The sequence below is a fragment of the Ochotona curzoniae genome, unplaced genomic scaffold, assembly GCF_017591425.1.
Source record: "Ochotona curzoniae isolate NIBS_2020 unplaced genomic scaffold, NIBS_Ocur_1.0 contig_2754, whole genome shotgun sequence".
NCBI lineage: Eukaryota > Metazoa > Chordata > Mammalia > Lagomorpha > Ochotonidae > Ochotona > Ochotona curzoniae.
The window spans coordinates 33,102,286-33,121,202 of NW_024465582.1; the positions used below are offsets into that span (position 1 = coordinate 33,102,286).

General features: G+C 39.5%; 1 protein-coding gene across 2 annotated transcripts in view; it reads right to left on the reverse strand.

The window, feature by feature from the left end:
- Window positions 1–18,917, reverse strand: part of ADAMTS6 (ADAM metallopeptidase with thrombospondin type 1 motif 6) — a 257,026-nt gene that overhangs the window by 217,166 nt on the left and 20,943 nt on the right. For both annotated transcript variants that reach the window (XM_040977601.1, XM_040977602.1), the window contains 4 exons: window positions 18,355–18,523; window positions 8,223–8,434; window positions 7,623–7,706; window positions 6,623–6,768 (listed from right to left, as the gene is read on the reverse strand). In XM_040977601.1, the coding sequence (XP_040833535.1) occupies window positions 6,623–6,768; window positions 7,623–7,706; window positions 8,223–8,434; window positions 18,355–18,523 (611 nt within the window). The remainder of the gene's footprint in view (window positions 1–6,622; window positions 6,769–7,622; window positions 7,707–8,222; window positions 8,435–18,354; window positions 18,524–18,917) is intronic.

The following is an 18,917-nucleotide window of genomic DNA, read 5'->3' on the forward strand; positions in this document are numbered from 1 at the left end:
TAAAACCAATATAAGTACTAAAGATGCTATTCTTTAAAGTTAACTATTTATTATAAAACACATTCTTATTGATGCCTACAAGTAAGACACAATCTTTACTAAATATGTTCCTGCTCTCATCACCTCTGTTACACACTGTACTAAAGCTTCTTGTCAGTAGAGGAAGGCAAGTAAAAGAAATAAAATTAATTATTGACTAAAAGGAAGAAATAAAATTATCTTTAGTAGCAGATGACCATATTTGTAGAAAATCCAATGGAATCTTGTAAAAGCTACTGAAACTAGCAAATGAACTATATCAGTGAAGCTACAGCATGCAAATCAAGATGAGTCCATTGTACTTTCACATGCCAGAGTCAATATTTAACAGAAAATTTTTAAAAATAGCATCATTGACAATAAGATAAAATATGCTCAAAATTATAAAAACTCTGAAAAGCACAAAACACTGTTGAAAGAAATTAACGACCACCGAAATAAATGAAGAGGTATACTTTGTTCACTGGCAGGAAACCTCTTGTTGCTATAATATCCATTCACTAGATGTAGCCCACACAAGAAAGGAGTAGTACAGAGGCCATGAAAATCATTTGGAACACCTTACAGATCTGCCTAACATGGCTCAATACTACAGAATCTCCACTTTGAATTTTTTTGTTGAACACTTAGATAATTTCTCTGGAAGGACTCCATACCCACAATACTAGTTCTGATTCTTCTGTGACATTGTCAGTGAACTTTCCTTTGCCTCAGCTTCCTCATGGATAAAATAGTGATACCCCTCCCCCCAGTAAAGCTACTTAAAGTATAAATACAAAGGAGTCTGTAATACATATAATCATACAGGACAAGAGATTGCTTGTACATATATGTATCGACATATCCATAAAACCAATATAAGTACTAAAGATGCTATTCTTTAAAGTTAACTATTTATTATAAAACACATTCTTATTGATGCCTACAAGTAAGACACAATCTTTACTAAACATGTATACAAAGATAATGCAATACATTGCATGTATTTCACCAACTTTAGGCATTGACAGAAAGGTATCTCCTTATATACATTTTTAGTTGAAGTTTACCAAACATAGGCGATGCTTGTGATGACCATAGTCATGTTTTGCTAAGTCCTAGTTTGTGCCTGTTCACTAGGAACAACTGTCCATGGCACTTACTTGCACTCTTGGAAGTGTTCCAAGGGCAGGGATTGTGTGAACACCTGCATTCCGTATCAGAGTACTGGGTGAGTCCTGATGAATCCCCTTCTGACGCAGCTCCCTGCTAATGTTCCTGGAAAGCTGTAAACGACAGCTCAACTCAAGTACTGGAGTTCGTGTCAACAGTGTGTGAGATCTAGATGAAGGTCCTGGCGTCATCTTGATCCAGGACCAGCTTTACAGCAATCTGGGCAGTAAACTAGCAGGGGGAAGATTCTCACTTGCTCATTCATAATCTCTCTCTCTCTCTTCTTTCTGATAAATAAAATAATACATGGCAATTTGCAAAAAAAAAAAAAAAAAGGTTGCAAGCACTCTAGTATGTCATAGGCCTAGATTGAAATGTAATCAGAACTTAGATAAATATTTTTGTGTAGACAACCAATAAGGGCAGGGATGAAAGAAGGAAAGTAAGAGGAGGGATATGGGCAATAGGAACGAATAGCAATTGCGGAACCAGTGTGGTAAGAGAATAATGCTTCAAACTGCCCAAATATCAAATCAGTTCGTCACAATCTGGATTCATGCTTCTGTTTCCCCATGTATAAAGCTAAAGTTTCTTAAAAGCTTAGTAATACATCATAAAATATTTAACTGGCATTTGCTTAAGGATAAAAAAAAAATCTGGCACCATAGCACAAAAGCTGATCTTGCACCTGCGACACCAGCACTTCATAAGGGTGCCAATTTGTGTCCTGGCTGTTCCACCACCAATCCAGCTCCCTCTTATAGTCTGGGAAGGCAATAGAGAATGGCAATAGAGTCCTTTGGCCCTTGCACCCACATGGGACCAGGAAGAGGCTTCTGGTTCCTGGCTTCAGACTGGCTCAACTCTGGCAGTTGAGATGACTTGGGGAGTGAGAAAGCAGATGGAAGACCTCTCTGATCCTCCTTCTCTTTGTAAATCTCCTTTTCCAATAAAAATCAATAGATCTTTCTAAAAATTCTGTAAGTGAATATCTAATTAACATACACATTTAATTTCCCTTTCTTCCATCAGTGTTAATATATAATAATGAAACCAATATATAATCCAGTTAGACACTTTATAAGAGCAAAAAAATAATTTAATCCATGCATTGCAGCCAAAGATTTTGACAAGAAACCATTTCTATAGCTATATTTAAACTCTCACCTGAAAACATTAGTTGATTTCGGAAATTTCAATTCCTTATAACCCATCATCACTTAGTCATGAACCTTTGACAGGATAAACAGATCCACTTTAAACAGATTAAATTACAAATTAACTGAGTTGGTGTGAAATATTTGCATAGATATTCTGAGATGTATTTGTAAGTCCTGTGCTTTTCACCATTGAAAAATTTGAAGTTTAATAAAGAAAGCACAACCCTTAAGCATAGCATTCTTAAAAATGTAGATACCTTTGAGTTTAAAGAATTCAGAAGGATGAACTACTAATACATGAAATCACAAGGATGGACCTTGAAAACATCCTGCTAAGCAGGAGATACAACTAACACAAGACCACCTATGTTACGATTTCAAACAAATGTTCACAACAGGCAAATCTAGACAGCAGGGGGCGGAGCAAAGATGAGGTAGGAATAAAAATGATGGGACAATGATATTCTCTGGAGTTACAGAATGTTCTAAAACTGCTCATAGCGATCACTACACAACAGCATCTTTATACTAAAAACAAACTATTCATTAAATGAACAAATTGTATGATCTATACGTCTCAATAAAGCTATTATCAAAAAGTACCATAATTCAAACCCTTGATATGTAAGATATTAATTATCAGTATCTTAAAAGTAGAAAAACAATACTTTATAGAAGAAAAGGCCAAGAACATATGCACTAGTCTAGTCAGGCTAATTGACCAAGCAACAATATAATATACTAAATTCCTACTGAATTTCAGATTATAAATGAATTGCTTGGATATTCTTCCACAAAACACACTTATAAATTGACTTGATTCTAAACTTGTGGCGAATACTTTCTGACTTCATGGGTAAATAAAAATAACTTGTTAAACTATAGGTTTTTCTTAAGTGGCTATTATTCTACAGCCTGTCAATACAAAGTTTTTCAAGCTAGCGTTTGATTTAGTCATCCTACAACATATACACCATATCAAAATAGCATATTGTACACGACACATACAATTTTTACTTTATTAATATAAAAATTAATGATCAGAGTGGACATTTGATATCGCAGTCAAGTCATCGGGTAAGACATACACAGTTCACTTGAGAGTGACTATTTTTCAGTGGCAGCTCTATCCCCTGTTCTAGATTCTAGTGAATGCTAACATTCACTGTGGAGGGAAAGCAGAAGACAGCTCAAATCGTCCCTATAACCCACACGGGACACCTGGGCTGAATTTCTAGTTTTTAGCTTCCACTTGGCTTAGCCCTGGCCATTGCAGGCATTTAAGGAATTAATCAACCAATGAAAGCTCTGCCTGTATCTCTCTTTAAAAAGTATGAATTTTGAAAATAGCTAAAATAAAAACATGAAATTTAATTTTAAAATTTGATATTTTTAACCAGCAAACATTTAACTAAGTATGTATAACTCTACTGTATCTTCTTAATTATAATTCTAGAATTTCAAGTATTTGTTACCCAAGTACATTTATTACCCAAATTATATGGTATTATAGTCTAGTATTTAAACATATTAAATGTCAAGCTGACTTAGGTGAGCACTACTGATTAAATAATACCAACAAGTCTAGTCTGTGGAAGCGATCAATACCAATTAACACGTGCTTTGGCATTAATTCACTATTACTGCCCCCATACAAAATTAAAACATTCTAAATTCATAGTTTTTCATTTTCTTTCTATATAATTATAGAGATATACTAATTTTACAAAATACAGATTGAAATTCAAGCCGATTAAAAGAACAATAAGGTATTGTTAGCTAAAGTTAGGTAACATTTTTGAATTTGTAAAAGTAACTACTGTTACCTAAAAAGACTACAATTCGAAATGATTTTCTGCTTAAAACATTTAAATCCCTGGGAGAAAATTTGGCCTGGCAGAGATAAACATGTCTACTAGTTTTCATCTGGAATTCTCAATAAACACATTATACATTCTCCCTAGTGAGCAGACATTTCAAGCCAACATAAATCATGTTCCTGCCTATAAACAGTATGGCCACAACCTGTTGAACATGTTAATAAATGAATTACAAAAGGCTATTGTAAACATTAATAGAAAATCATCTTGGGAATTCTTGACTAATCTTTACTAAAAGCAGCAGTCTCATTTATACACTTGCTCAAGTTTACAAATCAAAAATACATAGTCAATTATTGACAGCTGCCCTCCTCCCTCCAGAAAACATTCATTGCATTTTGATTCATCTTTTTGTGGTCTTATTAATTCAAAGGTAACTGTAGAGTTTAAAATTGGCTAGGAATTACTTTGGAGCTTTAACAGTAATTAAAAAAAAATATTCTCTATGGCTTCAAAGAGGCTGTTTCTAACTTCTACCACATTAGCCAATCCAAAATCATACAAGATTAAAAAAAAATCTTTAAACTATTGCCCTATTAAATCCTGAAATCATTTCTAGTTCAAGTTTGCTCACTAGAGGCAAACTATAAAAGCAAATTTTATGTTTGAATGCAAGACATCAAAAAGGCACTCAAAGTAGCTTACAGAAGCAAAGAGGAGCTCTGCAGAGGATCAGAAAAACAGCTGAGCCAATTCAGAATAACAAGCTGGAAAGTGGAAAGCTGGATGTCAGTGCAAAGCAAGGGTGGCTAACTGCCCAGATACATGTCACAAGTCCAATACTTATAAATGTGTACTTCTGGAATAACCTCTGGTGTTTGATGCAAAAGGTAAAAATCATGGGAGACCAGGATGAAGTTCCTGGTTCCTGACTTCAGCCTGGCCCAGCTTGGCCTGCGAGGGCCATTTGGGGACTGAACCACTGGATGGAGGTTCTCTCTCCCTCCCTGCGTGTGTCGTTGTTTCCCCAATTGTCACTCTACCTTTCAAATGAGTAAATAATTATTTCTTAAATAATTATTTCTTAAATATAGTAATGCAAATGTGAACCACTGGGAGACTCTATGTGTTGCATATCTGAGGTGAGTAAATGCTTTATAGCATAAACACAGAAGCCATGCAAATATCTGTAATGATTTTGTTCAGCATTTATAACAGACATTTTCCTCTACTAGTTTCATTTAAACTAATCATATCCACATTTTATAGAGAAGTTTATATATTAGCAGAATTCCTGTTTGTACTCAACAAGTTTATAACAAACAATATCTTCTGGTTTATGATTTGAGGTAGATAGTCAGTTAAAGTCAATGTAACTATAGCAAAAAAAAAAAAAAAAAAAAAAAAACAAAAAAACACCAGGAAGCTTAACTCTGATTCTGTTAACAGGGAAGTTTTTTCAAAGCTATGTTCACATTACCTACCTGCATCTCAAGATTCTGATTCCATATACTTTATATGGCACCAATGAGCTTCATGTAATCCATAAACACCCCACATATGTAAACATGACCTTGCAAATCAGACGAAGTCGTCATAACAACAAAAGTTACCCTGCACTGTCAAAGATAGAATCATGCTTTCATTCTGCTTGCTTGTCTTTTTTTTTTTCACTGATTATGGCTTTTTTTATTTTTAAATACTGAGAAGTACACATATACACTTACCATGAGACACCTAACTATTTGAACCAGTTTCCTTATCTCTAAAGTGAGAAAAATAAAAGCACTATCTACTCCACAGAGTTGTTGATAGTAAATTTAAAAAATTGAAGTCATCTTTGTAAAACTAGAAAGCGGTGCGTTAGTTCACTGGGTTATCACCAAGCAGTAGCTTCACTTGAGAGAAACTGCTCCACAGTGTGATAAGTATGCTTTTTAGGTTTCTATATCTTAATTAAAACACTTTTAATTAAACCTTCATTTAAGTAAATTGTATCATTATTAATATCCTCCTGTATTAATAAACTAACACAATGCAAAGGTAGCAATAGTTAATATATTTTATGACAAGAGTGACAAGTTTTTCTTTAAAACATATTTTTCACACTTTTTAATCTTGCTTTTAGTAAGCATTTTGTTCAAATAATGAATCTTACATGTGCCTCCAATTAAAAATAACAACACATATAAGCAGGAAAAGAAAAATTATTATTAAACTTCAAAGTCAAATCTCATCTTTTCTTGTTTTTCTTATGCAGTTCATTTACTGCAGACACAACAGTAGTATAATCCAGTCTTTCTCAATAGTGAATAATAAATTGCCACCTTACTCTGACTAAGAATAAGATGTACATTATCCACCTAAATGAGACTCTAAACAGAACCAAAGATAGTCACCATATCAAACACACACAAGAATCAATGGAAAAATATTGCAAAAAGTCATTACCTCGTAATAAGAACTGCATTATCGTGGTGGGCAATCCCATTTTCTGGAATGGTGTTTCCATCATTTTGGTGAGAGAGAATGGATTTCTGCCATTTACAGAAGCTGTCAAGCGACTTGTCTGCGTGGTGGTTTATCTCCAAGTTGGGCTGCAATACAACATGCATACCAGAAATGTTCCAAACAAATTACTAAGATTGGATGTTAAAATGTTTGAAGACTAAAGTGGGACTATAATTAGAAGCAGTGGTTTCTAGGAATAATTGCTTGCCAATTTGTATCTCTGCAATATCTGACCTAATTCACTTAATATTTAATTGAGCATTCTTCCCAGTTGAAGCTTTAATGATAATGTGAACATGTGAGATTACAAACATCTGAAACCAACCAAAGCCATTTTTAGAAAGCATGGCATGAAAATGCTCATCCTTATACTGAAATGTAACTAATACACACACAGCTTTAACATAAGCAGTATATTCTTGGAAGGTGTTTCAAATTTGCTTACAACATTAAATGTTTAGAGAAAACACTCATATATTCAAATAATATTCTTTTTTTTTTTTTTTTTTTTTAAAGATTTATTTTTATTATTTTTTCATTGGAAAGGCGGATATACAGAGAGAGGAGAGAGAGAGAGAGAGGAAGATCTTCCGTCCGATGATTCACTCCCCAAGTGAGCGCAACGGGCCGATACTATGCCGATCCGAAGCCAGGAGCCTCTTCCGGGTCTCCCACGCGGGTGCAGGTTCCCAAAGCTTTGGGCCGTCCTCAACTGCTTTCCCAGGCCACAAGCAGGGAGCTGGAAGGGAAGCGGGGCTGCCGGGATTAGAACCGGCGCCCATATGGGATCCCGGGGTTGCAAGGCGAGGACTTAACCACTTGCGCCACCGCGCCGGGCCCTCAAATAATATTCTTTAAGAAGAGCCACAATATATTCTTATAATGAACAATTCTATAGCCTTTCCAGAACTTTTAGATTTATAAACTAGTCCATTCTTACCTGATCTTCTGTGAGAACAATTAAGCGGGCCACTATAATATTCACAACGTTTCCTAGACTGGAATCACGGTAAAGTTTGGCAACCTGACCTCCAGAAAATAAGAAAAGACACAAGGTCAGACAAAGCTCACAGGAAGACAGCTTGGTGCCGTTTAAAAGTGGTAAACAACGTTTAAGATGCAAACCATTGTGTATACAAAAAGAAATTCTTTTTCCCCAGAACACTTAGAAGTCTACACTCAAAATGCCTTGGTAAAAATTTTCTATAAAAGTCTACCTCAAGAAATATTTCCTCCCAGAATTGAACTATAACATAGCAATTAGAGGGTGAGCTGAGCTGATGTTTAAAGATAACCCGTTAAACAAGATTTAACAATTCATTTTTTTAAAACCATAGTATCTGAAAATTAACAACAAGGTCATCCTTAAATTTATTTTCTATGGAACTGACACATTCATAGACCAATTCTTCAACATTTTAGACAAGTGACTTTTTAATCATCATTTATTTCAAAGTAAAAAAAAAAAAAAAATCCATGACCTTAGTCAAAAACACAACAAACTACTAAGTAAAATATTATATAGAGGGATCAAACTTACAATATTCATCACACTCAAAATGTAATGTTCAATGTCTTTGCGGCCATGGTAGCCCACCATCATTTTGTCTGCCACTACCAATGTCTCCACAAACCGCTCAATGCTCACTGATCTCCTATGTCTGTGGCGGATGTGTGTGTCATTAATTGGTAGGGAAGAAGGAAAAGTAGATGTGTCATTCAGCCACCAAGGTTTGCCACTTCTTGTGAGGTCTACAATAAAAACAATTAACCGATTCAGATAGGCTCACTAGTTAAACCTATTTACTTATAGGTACTTTGATGGAGCTACGCTTCTTACAAATTTTCTAATATTTTTCTAAGTAAGGGAAAGGAAAGAGGAATTGGAGTAAGAAACTATTAAACTGCTAAAATTTTTGAAAATAATCATAATGATATCTGGAAGAAAAACCTAAACATCAATGACATCCAATTGCTCATGAAAATAAAACCCAATAAATCTATGAAATGAATTAACAGAAAAAAAATTTTCAAACAATCATGTCAGTGAATAATTAAAATATTTCCACATTTAGAATACATAGTTTAAGGAATCCTTTAAAGTTGTTTTAAAAGCAACTAAGGTATGAATTTTTGGAACAGCCTAAGACAATTTGGATGAAGAACAATTAAGCTGTAAAACTATATTCCTACAATGCTGCTGAGCATTTATTTTAAAGTAACACATTTTTATTAAACCATCTGAATTAGAACCAATTCCATTGCTGTAAGACCTAAAGCTTGCAAATACTTAATCAGTTTTGCACTCTGCAACTCTGCACTTTCAGAGTATCCTGAGTAATACTTTTCCAAAGTCGAGAGGTAAAGGACATTAAAATTAAAGCATTAGCCCTGGGCAGTTTGTTTTAAATCTTAGTATCAATGACACTGTAACCTTTGTTTTCTAAACACTTGGTCCTTCACTCTTAAAAAACATTTCTGTATCGTGATTTTTGTTACACAACATCTTAACCCTTATAGTATTTGTAAATATTTGCCTCACATATCAGTGTCTTAATTAAACAGCAAATAGAGACCCTCTGCAGTTTACTTCCATAATCTTTAAGAAACATAAAATCTTTCTAACTTCCACTGACTGAAAAATTCAGTGAGGAAAACAGATTAATACATATCATTATACACTTAACAGAAAGTAGCACTATTTTTCTTTTTTTTTTTTAATCTTTGGCGTTTTCCTTTCAAAAATTATACAGGTAAGATGGACAATTTAAAAAAAATGATGGAAATGATCATGAGAAGTACTAGTGAAATACTTTTGTCAAAAGAAAGGCATAGTGAGAGGAAGAAAGGAAGAGTAACAAGGGAGAGAAAGCCTCCATCCAATTGTTCACTCCTGAGCCAAGGGAAAGCCAGGAGCCAGGAACTCCATCCTGGTCTCCCACCTGACTGGTGGTGACGCCAATTATCTGAACCATCTTTCAGTGCCATCCAGGCTTATCAGCAGGAAGCAAGATCAGAAGTAGAGCCGCAGTCCTTAGACAGGTGATGTTGGCTAAACTTATCGCACTGCAGTAACAGCCCTCAAGTGAAACCCATAGAAATTGAGCATCTTTATTCTTAACAGTCAACAAAGGCAGACAGGTCACTTCCTAGTTCAAACACACAACAGCCAGTATTTTCCTGTGCCCAAGCCTGGCAGACTCCTAAGCTGGCTTCCACGGTGTCTGCCTCCTGATATTCATATCCTTCTGTGATCTACTCCAGCTGAGGATGACTAGGACCAGTGACTTGCTTCTAATCACAGAATACAGCAAAAATCATAGGGTGGATGTGACTGTACCACTTGTCTTACTTTAACCTTCTTCCTTGCTGGGTGGAGAAAACATGCAACCATACTGCTGAAGCCTAATATGACAAGGTAAACGGGTGTCCTCTGGAAGACAACCAGCCAAAAACTACAGCTGCTTATTAACTCAAAGCAATGGATGTCTCCAACAACAAATGAGAATCTGTTCTACCTTCACTTCCGGCTGAGGCTAAGGAATTGACCAAACCATGCAAACTCCTAACCTACACACCCTGAGAGATGATAAAACTGTAATGCTTAAGCCACCAGGTTAGTGCTAATGTTTTGAAACATACAGTTTTTTCTGGGTTAATATAATTCCACTGTCACCAGTTCAGTCCTTTATGAACATAAAAAAATCCATTCGTCTAAGTTATGCATTATCTTTTCCTTATTTGGCTAAACAACTCAAATGTCTACAGGTAAGACTGGAATGGCGAGACTGGCAGCAATTCATAACAATTGAACTATCAAAACCACTTGAGCGAGACCCTTGGAGGATGCCCCACACTAGGGACCTGGGATGGGTGGGAGGCTGGGTGGGAGGCTGGGTGGGACTTCTCCCTTTTTATCCCCGTTTACCCTAGATACAGGAAAAAAAAGAAAATGTGGGGGCCCGGTGCGGTGGCGCAAGTGGTTAAGTCCTCGCCTTGCACGCCCGGGATCCCATATGGGCGCCGGTTCTATCCCTGGCAGCCCCGCTTCCCTTCCAGCTCCCTGCCTGTGGCCTGGGAAACCAGTCGAGGACGGCCCAAGGCTTTGGGACCCTGCACCCGCGTGGGAGACCCGGAAGAGGCTCCTGGCTTTGGATCGGCATAGTATTGGCCGTTGCGCTCACTTGGGGAATGAATCATCGGACGGAAGATCTTCCTCTCTGTCTCTCCTCTCTGTATATCCGCCTTTCCAATGAAAAAACAATAAAAATAAATCTTTAAAAAAAAAAAAGAAAATGTGGAAATAATAGTCTTACTCACTTTCCTGTAGCCCTTGAACCTTTGTGCCCTAATTAACTATGTAAAGATTGTCAAAAATAAAGAAAAAAAGATTCAATTTTCATTCTGTTGATCATTTCCATTTAGTTGATACATTCAATACCTTCTTGTTTTTATTTAAAGTGTTGCAAAAAGAATTAGACATGATTGGTCACTAAGTATTTAGCAAATATATTTCTCATTTGGTAAATATTCACGTTAAGGTAATTGCTATAATCATCACCATTTCATTGCCATGATTCTCAACCTTCTAACTTCTTAAATTTTTAGTTTGCTTGGCTATCACTCCATCAGACTATAAGCTCTTCAAATATAAATATACAATTTTCAATTCAATTCACCTTCCTGACAATATACACCTGCGAGGCAGCAGCAGATGGTTTGAGTTCTTGCGTCTCTATCACTCGCATGGCAGACCCAAACAGAATCCTGTGCTCCTGGCTTCAGCCTAGTCCAGTGTTGACTATTGAGCCCATTTAGGGAGGTAAACCAGTGAATGAAAAAAAAATTCTCTCTTTCTCTCTTTCACTTTCTGTAACTCTGCCTTTCAAAGAAATACATTTTAAAGTATAATTTTTATTTATTTGATAGGCAGTCTCCTAGTTCACTCCCCAAATGACTACAAGCAGGGGTCCTAGCAGACTCAGAGCCAGAGGACAGGAACACTGATCAGATCTCCATGTGGGAGGCAATCCTCAAGTTGCCTGCACCACAAGTGCTGCTTCCTAGGGACTGCACTGATGAGGGAAACTGCAGCAGCCACAAATCAAATTTAGGCACTCCAGTGTGGGAACCACTAGGCATAACATCCACCTTCAAAAGGGACTTTACAGCCTACATTTGCATACAACTGGAGCTCACATTAACATACTGGCAATATATGTCTACAAATTTCTATCTGTCACTTAAACTATACTGATGAAACATTATCACAATTAAGTCCCTACCCAGAAAATTCCCTTATTTACTAAACATAAAGCATCATGTTCTAATAACATCTAGTAGCATATTCTCAGCACTTGGAGAACTACGACCACATTCGTACCAAAGGGAAATCAGTGGGGGGGTTTGAAGTGTGCAATACAGGCAGATACATTAGGAGGCATATCTGACTAGAAACATAAAGATAACCTAGAGACAAAAAAAAAAAAAAAAAAAAAGCACAAAGCACAGTCTGTTTTTGACATTTATAATAAGGATCTGAACTAACTGAACTGATTTATGTAGTACATATGGCTCCTGAATAAAACGCATTGAGTGGGCCCCAGGACAGGGCGTCTTGCTTGGATCCCGACTCCAGCCACCACATGCACGTGGTAAGCTATCCCCGGGCCTGCCTGGGCTCCGGGGCTGCTCCCTTTGGGGTAAGTACACTGAGAGGGGAAGTCTCCGTGACTGGGCAGGTCCTGGGCCCACCTGCCACCCTCATTGTGCGGTGAATGGGATTGGGGAGGGGCGCGACCTTGGGCCTGGGGGTTTAAACTTCCAGCAGCCTCCCGGCTACTGGTGGGCCCAGATCCCAACTCCAGCCACCATGTGCATGTGATGAGCTGTCCCAGGGCGGTCAGTGTACCATTTGGCACCAGGCTCCACCTGCAGGCCGCCTGGTGGGGGAGCTCTGGGGTGTTTGGTTCTTTGAATCGCTGCTTAGGTAGCTCCAGGTTGATCCCACTGTGCTTCTGGGATGTGAGTCAATCCTAGATTCCCAATGACAGTAACTCTTCCTTTGAAGAACTTGTAATCATTTAACAATGCTGAGCACCAAACACCAGTTCATGCAAAAGCTAAGGGTCGAGGCTTGTCCAGCAGGATATCATATTACCTGACATGATGATGGATCAGAGGACAGGTCACATTAGGCAGGGCCATGATATTAACTAGCTCTCGAGAACCATATCCAGGGATAGATTCTGTGGGCAATGTGTAGGCCACACCCTGTGGAAATTCTAGCCCCACTGGTTAGCTCAAGAGTTTGGGTGGTGATGGACTAGGTGTGACCAAGGAACCTGCCATCAATCAGAGGTAAAGAAACCCGCAACAGTCTGGACTGGTCAAGGCAGCAGCAACCAAATGTGCATCCTGAATAGGGAGTGGGGTGGGCCAGGCTGCAACATTCACCAGCTCATACATGGCCAAATGGAAGGCCAGACTGCGCCGGGCACTGGCCTAAAATCCATTGGCATGTATGAGAACTGGGTCTGGTAGTGGATCAAGTGGAGGAACTTGGGAAACTACCCTGGCGAGTCACAGCTCCCACTGGTGAACATGTGGTCCAGACCTGGGGGTCAGTCAAGCTGGAAAAAGTAGCTCCAACAGTTGGCTAATGCGCAAATTGGTAATGGAACGCGATGTACTACACAGGACTGAGCAAACCTTAACAAGCGAAACTAGAAACCAGCATGCAGCACAAGGCATGCCGAGCAGGGCTCTTGCACCTACTGGTCTGAGTGAGCCAGGAACATTAAGACAAAGTGTGTAAGGCAGAGGCTGGGACAGGTGAGGGGATGAGCTAAGCTACGTCAGAGGGGATGAGCTAAGCTACTGGCATGCGCATGATCTATGGCTGCGAACAGGCCTGGTTGGGGAGCTAAGGGGACACCCTAACTGGGTTGAGGTTCCCACCAAGGGGCTTGTGGGCTGAAATGGGGCTGCATTCTAATCAGGAAATGGTTGCAGTCTCCCTTGGCATTAGTGTGGACTAGGACTGGATGCACCAGGCCGGGCCAGACCCCAACACCATCTGGTGTCCTGGAGGACCAGGGTAGATACGGGACGGACTAGGCTAGGTTTCAACTCTTACTGAGCCATATGTGAGCTGTATGTGGGTATGGACGAGCCATGGCTGGGCTGAAACATCCAACAGCAAGGGCCAGTTTGGGTTGAAGGCCAGTCAGGAAAAGCCACTGTTCCTGCTAGGACAGGAGGTGAACTGAGTAGGGCTGGCTCATGGACCCCCTGGTATGTGCAAAATCTGGCATTGCGAGGGATTCTGATGGAGGAGCCTGGGCAACTCCTCTGGCAGGACAAAGTCCCTGCAGGTAAGTGCAAGAAGCATGATAGGAAACAACCCAGAATAGGCCATGGAAAGTTTCCCACTGGCATACATTTGGCATGGGTTGGGGGCAGACCAGGCTGAATCAGTTCACGTCATCCACTGGCAAATCCGAACACCGGAAAAGAGTGTGGGTCGGGCCAGGTTTGGCCGAGACAAAAACCAGCGCATAATACGGAATGCCAAGGTGAGGTTGCCTCTACTGAATGAGACCAAAGCACCCAACCAGCACGCATGAGAACCAGGAAGGAAGGGGACAGAGCCGGCAGGGGAAATATGGGGGGGCCCCCTTGCCAGACAGCTACTCCCACTAGAGAGCGTGGGCTGGGATGGTGGCAGACCAGACTAGACAGGGCTACAACACCTGTACACCTCATGTGGACTAGATCAGGGAAAAGCCAGGCTGGGCTGATTATTCCTACTGATACAAACAAAATCAGAGTGGGTGAGGATTGTTTGGGTTTAGCTGCAGCATCAGCTGGCAGAAGCTGGCACTGGGGGCTAATTCTGTCATGTCAAACCACAAAACCACCTCAAGAGTGCATAAACCAGGAGTGAGAGAGACCTGGGAGGGAAATAGTGGACTCTGCCCTCTTGGATTACCACTCCCACGGGAGGGCACGAAAACTAGGATGGGGCCTGGGGTGGCTAGACAGAGAGGCACCAAACAACATCCGTGAGGGGTTGATAGTTGAGCTGGTTAGATGGAACTAAGCTTCAATACCCATCAACAGGTACGAGAGCCAAATGGGATGTGGGACAGACTGGACTAGTCTGCTACGCATACTGGCAAACCAGGGTAGGGGGTGGGCCTGGTAGGGGTTACTGTGGGTCGCCCTGACTAGGCTGCAGCTCCCACTGGTTTATGCGAGGGCCGAGTGTGTGATAGCCAGAACCAGGCTGGACTGCAACACCCATTGGTTCCAGTGGAAGTCGGGACTGAAAATAGAATCAACCCAGCAATTGCAACCACCAGCTGATTGGGGCAATGGACTGTGCTGGGCCTAGTGCTTGCTAGAACACACAAGAATCTGGTCTGGGAATACCTCAAAGTTTCTTTGGGGATCTCCCCATTCGAAATGCCGGATGCAGAACCCTAACCAAGAAAAGACAGAAGACAGAACAAGTCAATCAACCACCTCAGCTATATGTTGGCGGCGAAATACTCGGCAAATGGAGACTCTATGAGGGACTGTGTTAATCAGTGCATTCTTCAATGACCTCATCATGCTTGGAGTGGCGAGACTGTCAGTGATTCATAACTGGTGAACTATCAAAACCACTTGAGCAAGAATCTCAGAGCATTCCCCACATCCGGGACTTGGGGTGGGTGGGAAACTGGGTAGGGATTCTTCCTCAATATCCCTCTTTACCTCAGATACATGAAGGAAACAATATGGAAATCATAGTCTTACCCTCTTCCCTATAGCCCTTGAACCTTTTTACCCTAATTAACTATGTAAATATTGTCAAAAATATAATAAAATAAATAAATAAATAAAAATAAAATAAAATGCATTGAAAGAGAAGACTTTTTAAGAAATCATTTTAGGGCCCGGCACAGAAGCCTGGAGGCTAAATTCTAGTTTTGCAACTGCCAGGATCCCATATGCAGACTGGTTCATGCCCTAGCTGCTCCACTACCCATCCAGCTCCTGCTTGCGGCCTGGGAAAGCAGTAAGAGATGTGCCAATGTCTTGGGACCCTCCAAGCACATAGAAGACTCAGAAGTTTCTGGCTCATAGATTCAGAATAGCTCAGCTCCAGGAGCAAACCAATGGATGGAAAATCTTTCTCTCTGTCTCTCCTTCTCTCTGGAAATCTGACTTTTCAATAAAAAATAAATACAAAAACATTTTTAATTAACAAAAGGAAGTCATTTTAGTAATCCAGGCACATAGAGTAGAAGAAAATCTTTCCCCAAAAGGGTAGAATTTTATGACAGCAGTTACAAGGGGTGTGCGGATATGTTTGATCCACATCTAAAACTATACACAAAACTGTTAAAATAATGTGATTAGATAACTTGAAAAGAGAATAATTTGGATACCAAAGGATGAATAGATGCTTTTCATAATATGATGAAATAATTATCTGCAAAGAGTGACTCACCACTATAAAGTGAAGCAGCCCATAATATGGAAAAAATGTGAAAATTAGATCATGACTAAACATTTAAATTCCTGTTGCAAAGATTTTACGTGTAGTTGCACTTGACCCTAAGTTTTATTAGATGTAAGGTAAGTTTTCTCAATGTTTAATTCCATTACACAATATTAATAACCAAACTTTAAAGATGATTTGCTCTGGAATTCTATATCATATTTTAAGTAGATGCACTTACAGTAGGGTTTACCTAGTACCAGCTAGTCTTGATCATTATAGATGCCCCATGATTTACAATCTCAGATCTTTAAAGCCTTTTCCTAAAAGAACGTATGCAGAATGAGAACACAGAACTGAGCAAAGAACTTCAAAAACATTTGTCCCTTGGAATAGAAGGACAAAGAAAAGAAATAGAAGGATAAAGCATTTGCTGATTCGGAAATTGCCTCCATTTTTGTTAAATCTTGTAGTTAATGAACTCCTTCATCAAGATGAAGTCTTCCTTGGAATCATTTTGTCATAGGACAAATCTCTGAAGTTTCTCTCCTTCAATTGTCATAGCTCTTTAAATACTGCAGTCATTTTAATAATGACGACATCTACAATTTGACTGGATAACTAATAGGTACTCAGCACTCAAGAAAGGTTGGGTGATCAGATCACAGCTACCTCAAAGCTATGTTCTTTCTACTCTTCTCTATACAAGATTTCTCTAAGTTTTGTCATCTATAAACTTCTCATTGGCCTAATTCTCTGTCTCTACCCTTGTTCCTCTCTAATTTAGTCGTCACACTATTGCCAGAGTAGTCTTTCTAAAACATAAATCTGATTATATCTCTCCTCCTGCTTAAAATCCTTTACTTGGTTTTCAGTGCACTGAGTATAAACAAACTCCTTAATATACTTTATAAGCCCTTCACGATTTGGCCCTTTGTTATCTCTCCACTTTCATCTCTTACAATTTTTCTTCCTAGTAACTATGTACCTAATCTCTATCTCTCCAATCCATGTTATGTAAGCTTTTAATTTCTGGAATGTGACATTCTCTCTTTCGGCTCAAGCTCTTCATAAATGCTACTTCCTCTATGTGGAACACTCTAGTCATTGCTCCCATAAAGATTTATTTATTTTTATTGGAAAGTCAGATTTAAGAAAAGAAGGAGAGACAAAGATCTTCCACGTGCTGATTCACTCCCTGAGTGGCTGCAATAGCCGGAGCTGAACTGATCCAAAGCTGGAAGCCAGCAGCTTCTGCCAGATCTCTCACGCAGGTGCAGGGTCCCAAGGCCTTGGGCCATCTTCAACTGCTTTCCCAGGCCTCAAGCAGAGAGCTGGATGGGAAGTGGAACAGCTGAGATGGCACCCATGTGGGATCCTGGCACAAGCAAGGTGAGGACTTCAGCCACTAGGCTCTCGTGCCGGGTCCTGCCCCCATCATCTTGACTACCAGTCTCTATTTTCTCACACCTCAGCTCATTTGTCACTTCTTTCACAGCTTGATGCCTCCCATCTTGGATTTCTTTAGTCCCCTTCACTCAATGCTATTTCTATCTTTGAATACTATCCTAAGACTCCTTAAGCTTGATTCAATGGTTTAAGATTCCTAAAACTAGCAAAAGCAACCTAATACTTCTATTGGGTTAACAAAATAGCATGGCATGAAAGCTTATGCATTATCTGGATAAAATAAAGCAAATGTATTTTTTCCTACTCAAAGAAATAACTGTCAAATTTTAAATGGTTTTGTATTTTTTAAGGACTTCTCACAGGCTTCCAAATTGACTTAAATTCACAGCAAACATTTTGAAATGTATTTATTCCTAAGGTCTTTCATCTGCTTGTTCTCTCCTCCAGATGCCTACAATAGCCAGGTCTGGGACAGGCCACAGTAAAGAACCAGCAGCTCTGTCCTGGCTTCCCTCCTGGATGGCAGGTGCCCAACTACTTCAGGCATCATTTGCACCAAGGCATTCACAGGTGCATTAGCAGAAAACTGAAGGGAACGAACAGCAGCAAGGATTTGAACCAGCCCTCCGGTAGAGGAAACCATGTTTTATCCAGCTGCTTAACCCACTGTACCTTAATACTTCTGTTATTAACCTTTCTATACTTGCAGAAGAGACAGAAAGCAACAAAAAATATAATATGCTTTCTAAAAGCTGCATATTTGACTTACCTGAAACCCCACAATGGGAGTGATCATACAGATGTCGTTGTTGAAGGGTAGATTTTTTGTAAATAACATGAGGATGGCCATTTTCATAACTAAAATGTTTGGAATCCTCGGTGGTATTCTTTAAAGGTTCAATAAAATATTCTTCATCTTCTGTAGCAATAATACCATGCTGTAAGAAGAAGAAACAAATAATTCATCAAGAGGAATTATTTTAAATGTTCACTACTACCAAGAGTATATTTCCAAAAGGATGCTAAAACACATCTTTTTAAAAAATGATTTATTTATTTTTATTGGGAAGGCAGAAATACAGAGAGGAGGAGAGACAGGGAGAAAGATCTTCCGTCTGATGGTTTACTCTCCAAGTGGCTGCAATGGCTGGAGCTGAGCCAATCCGAAGCCAGGAGCCAGGAGCCTCTTCTGGATCTCCCACATGGTGCAGGGTCCTAACACTTTGGGCCATCCCTGACTGCTTTCCCAGGCCACAAGCAGGGAGCTGGATGGGAAGTGGGGCCACCGGGATTAGAAGCAGCACCCATGTGGGATCCCGGTGCATTTAAGGC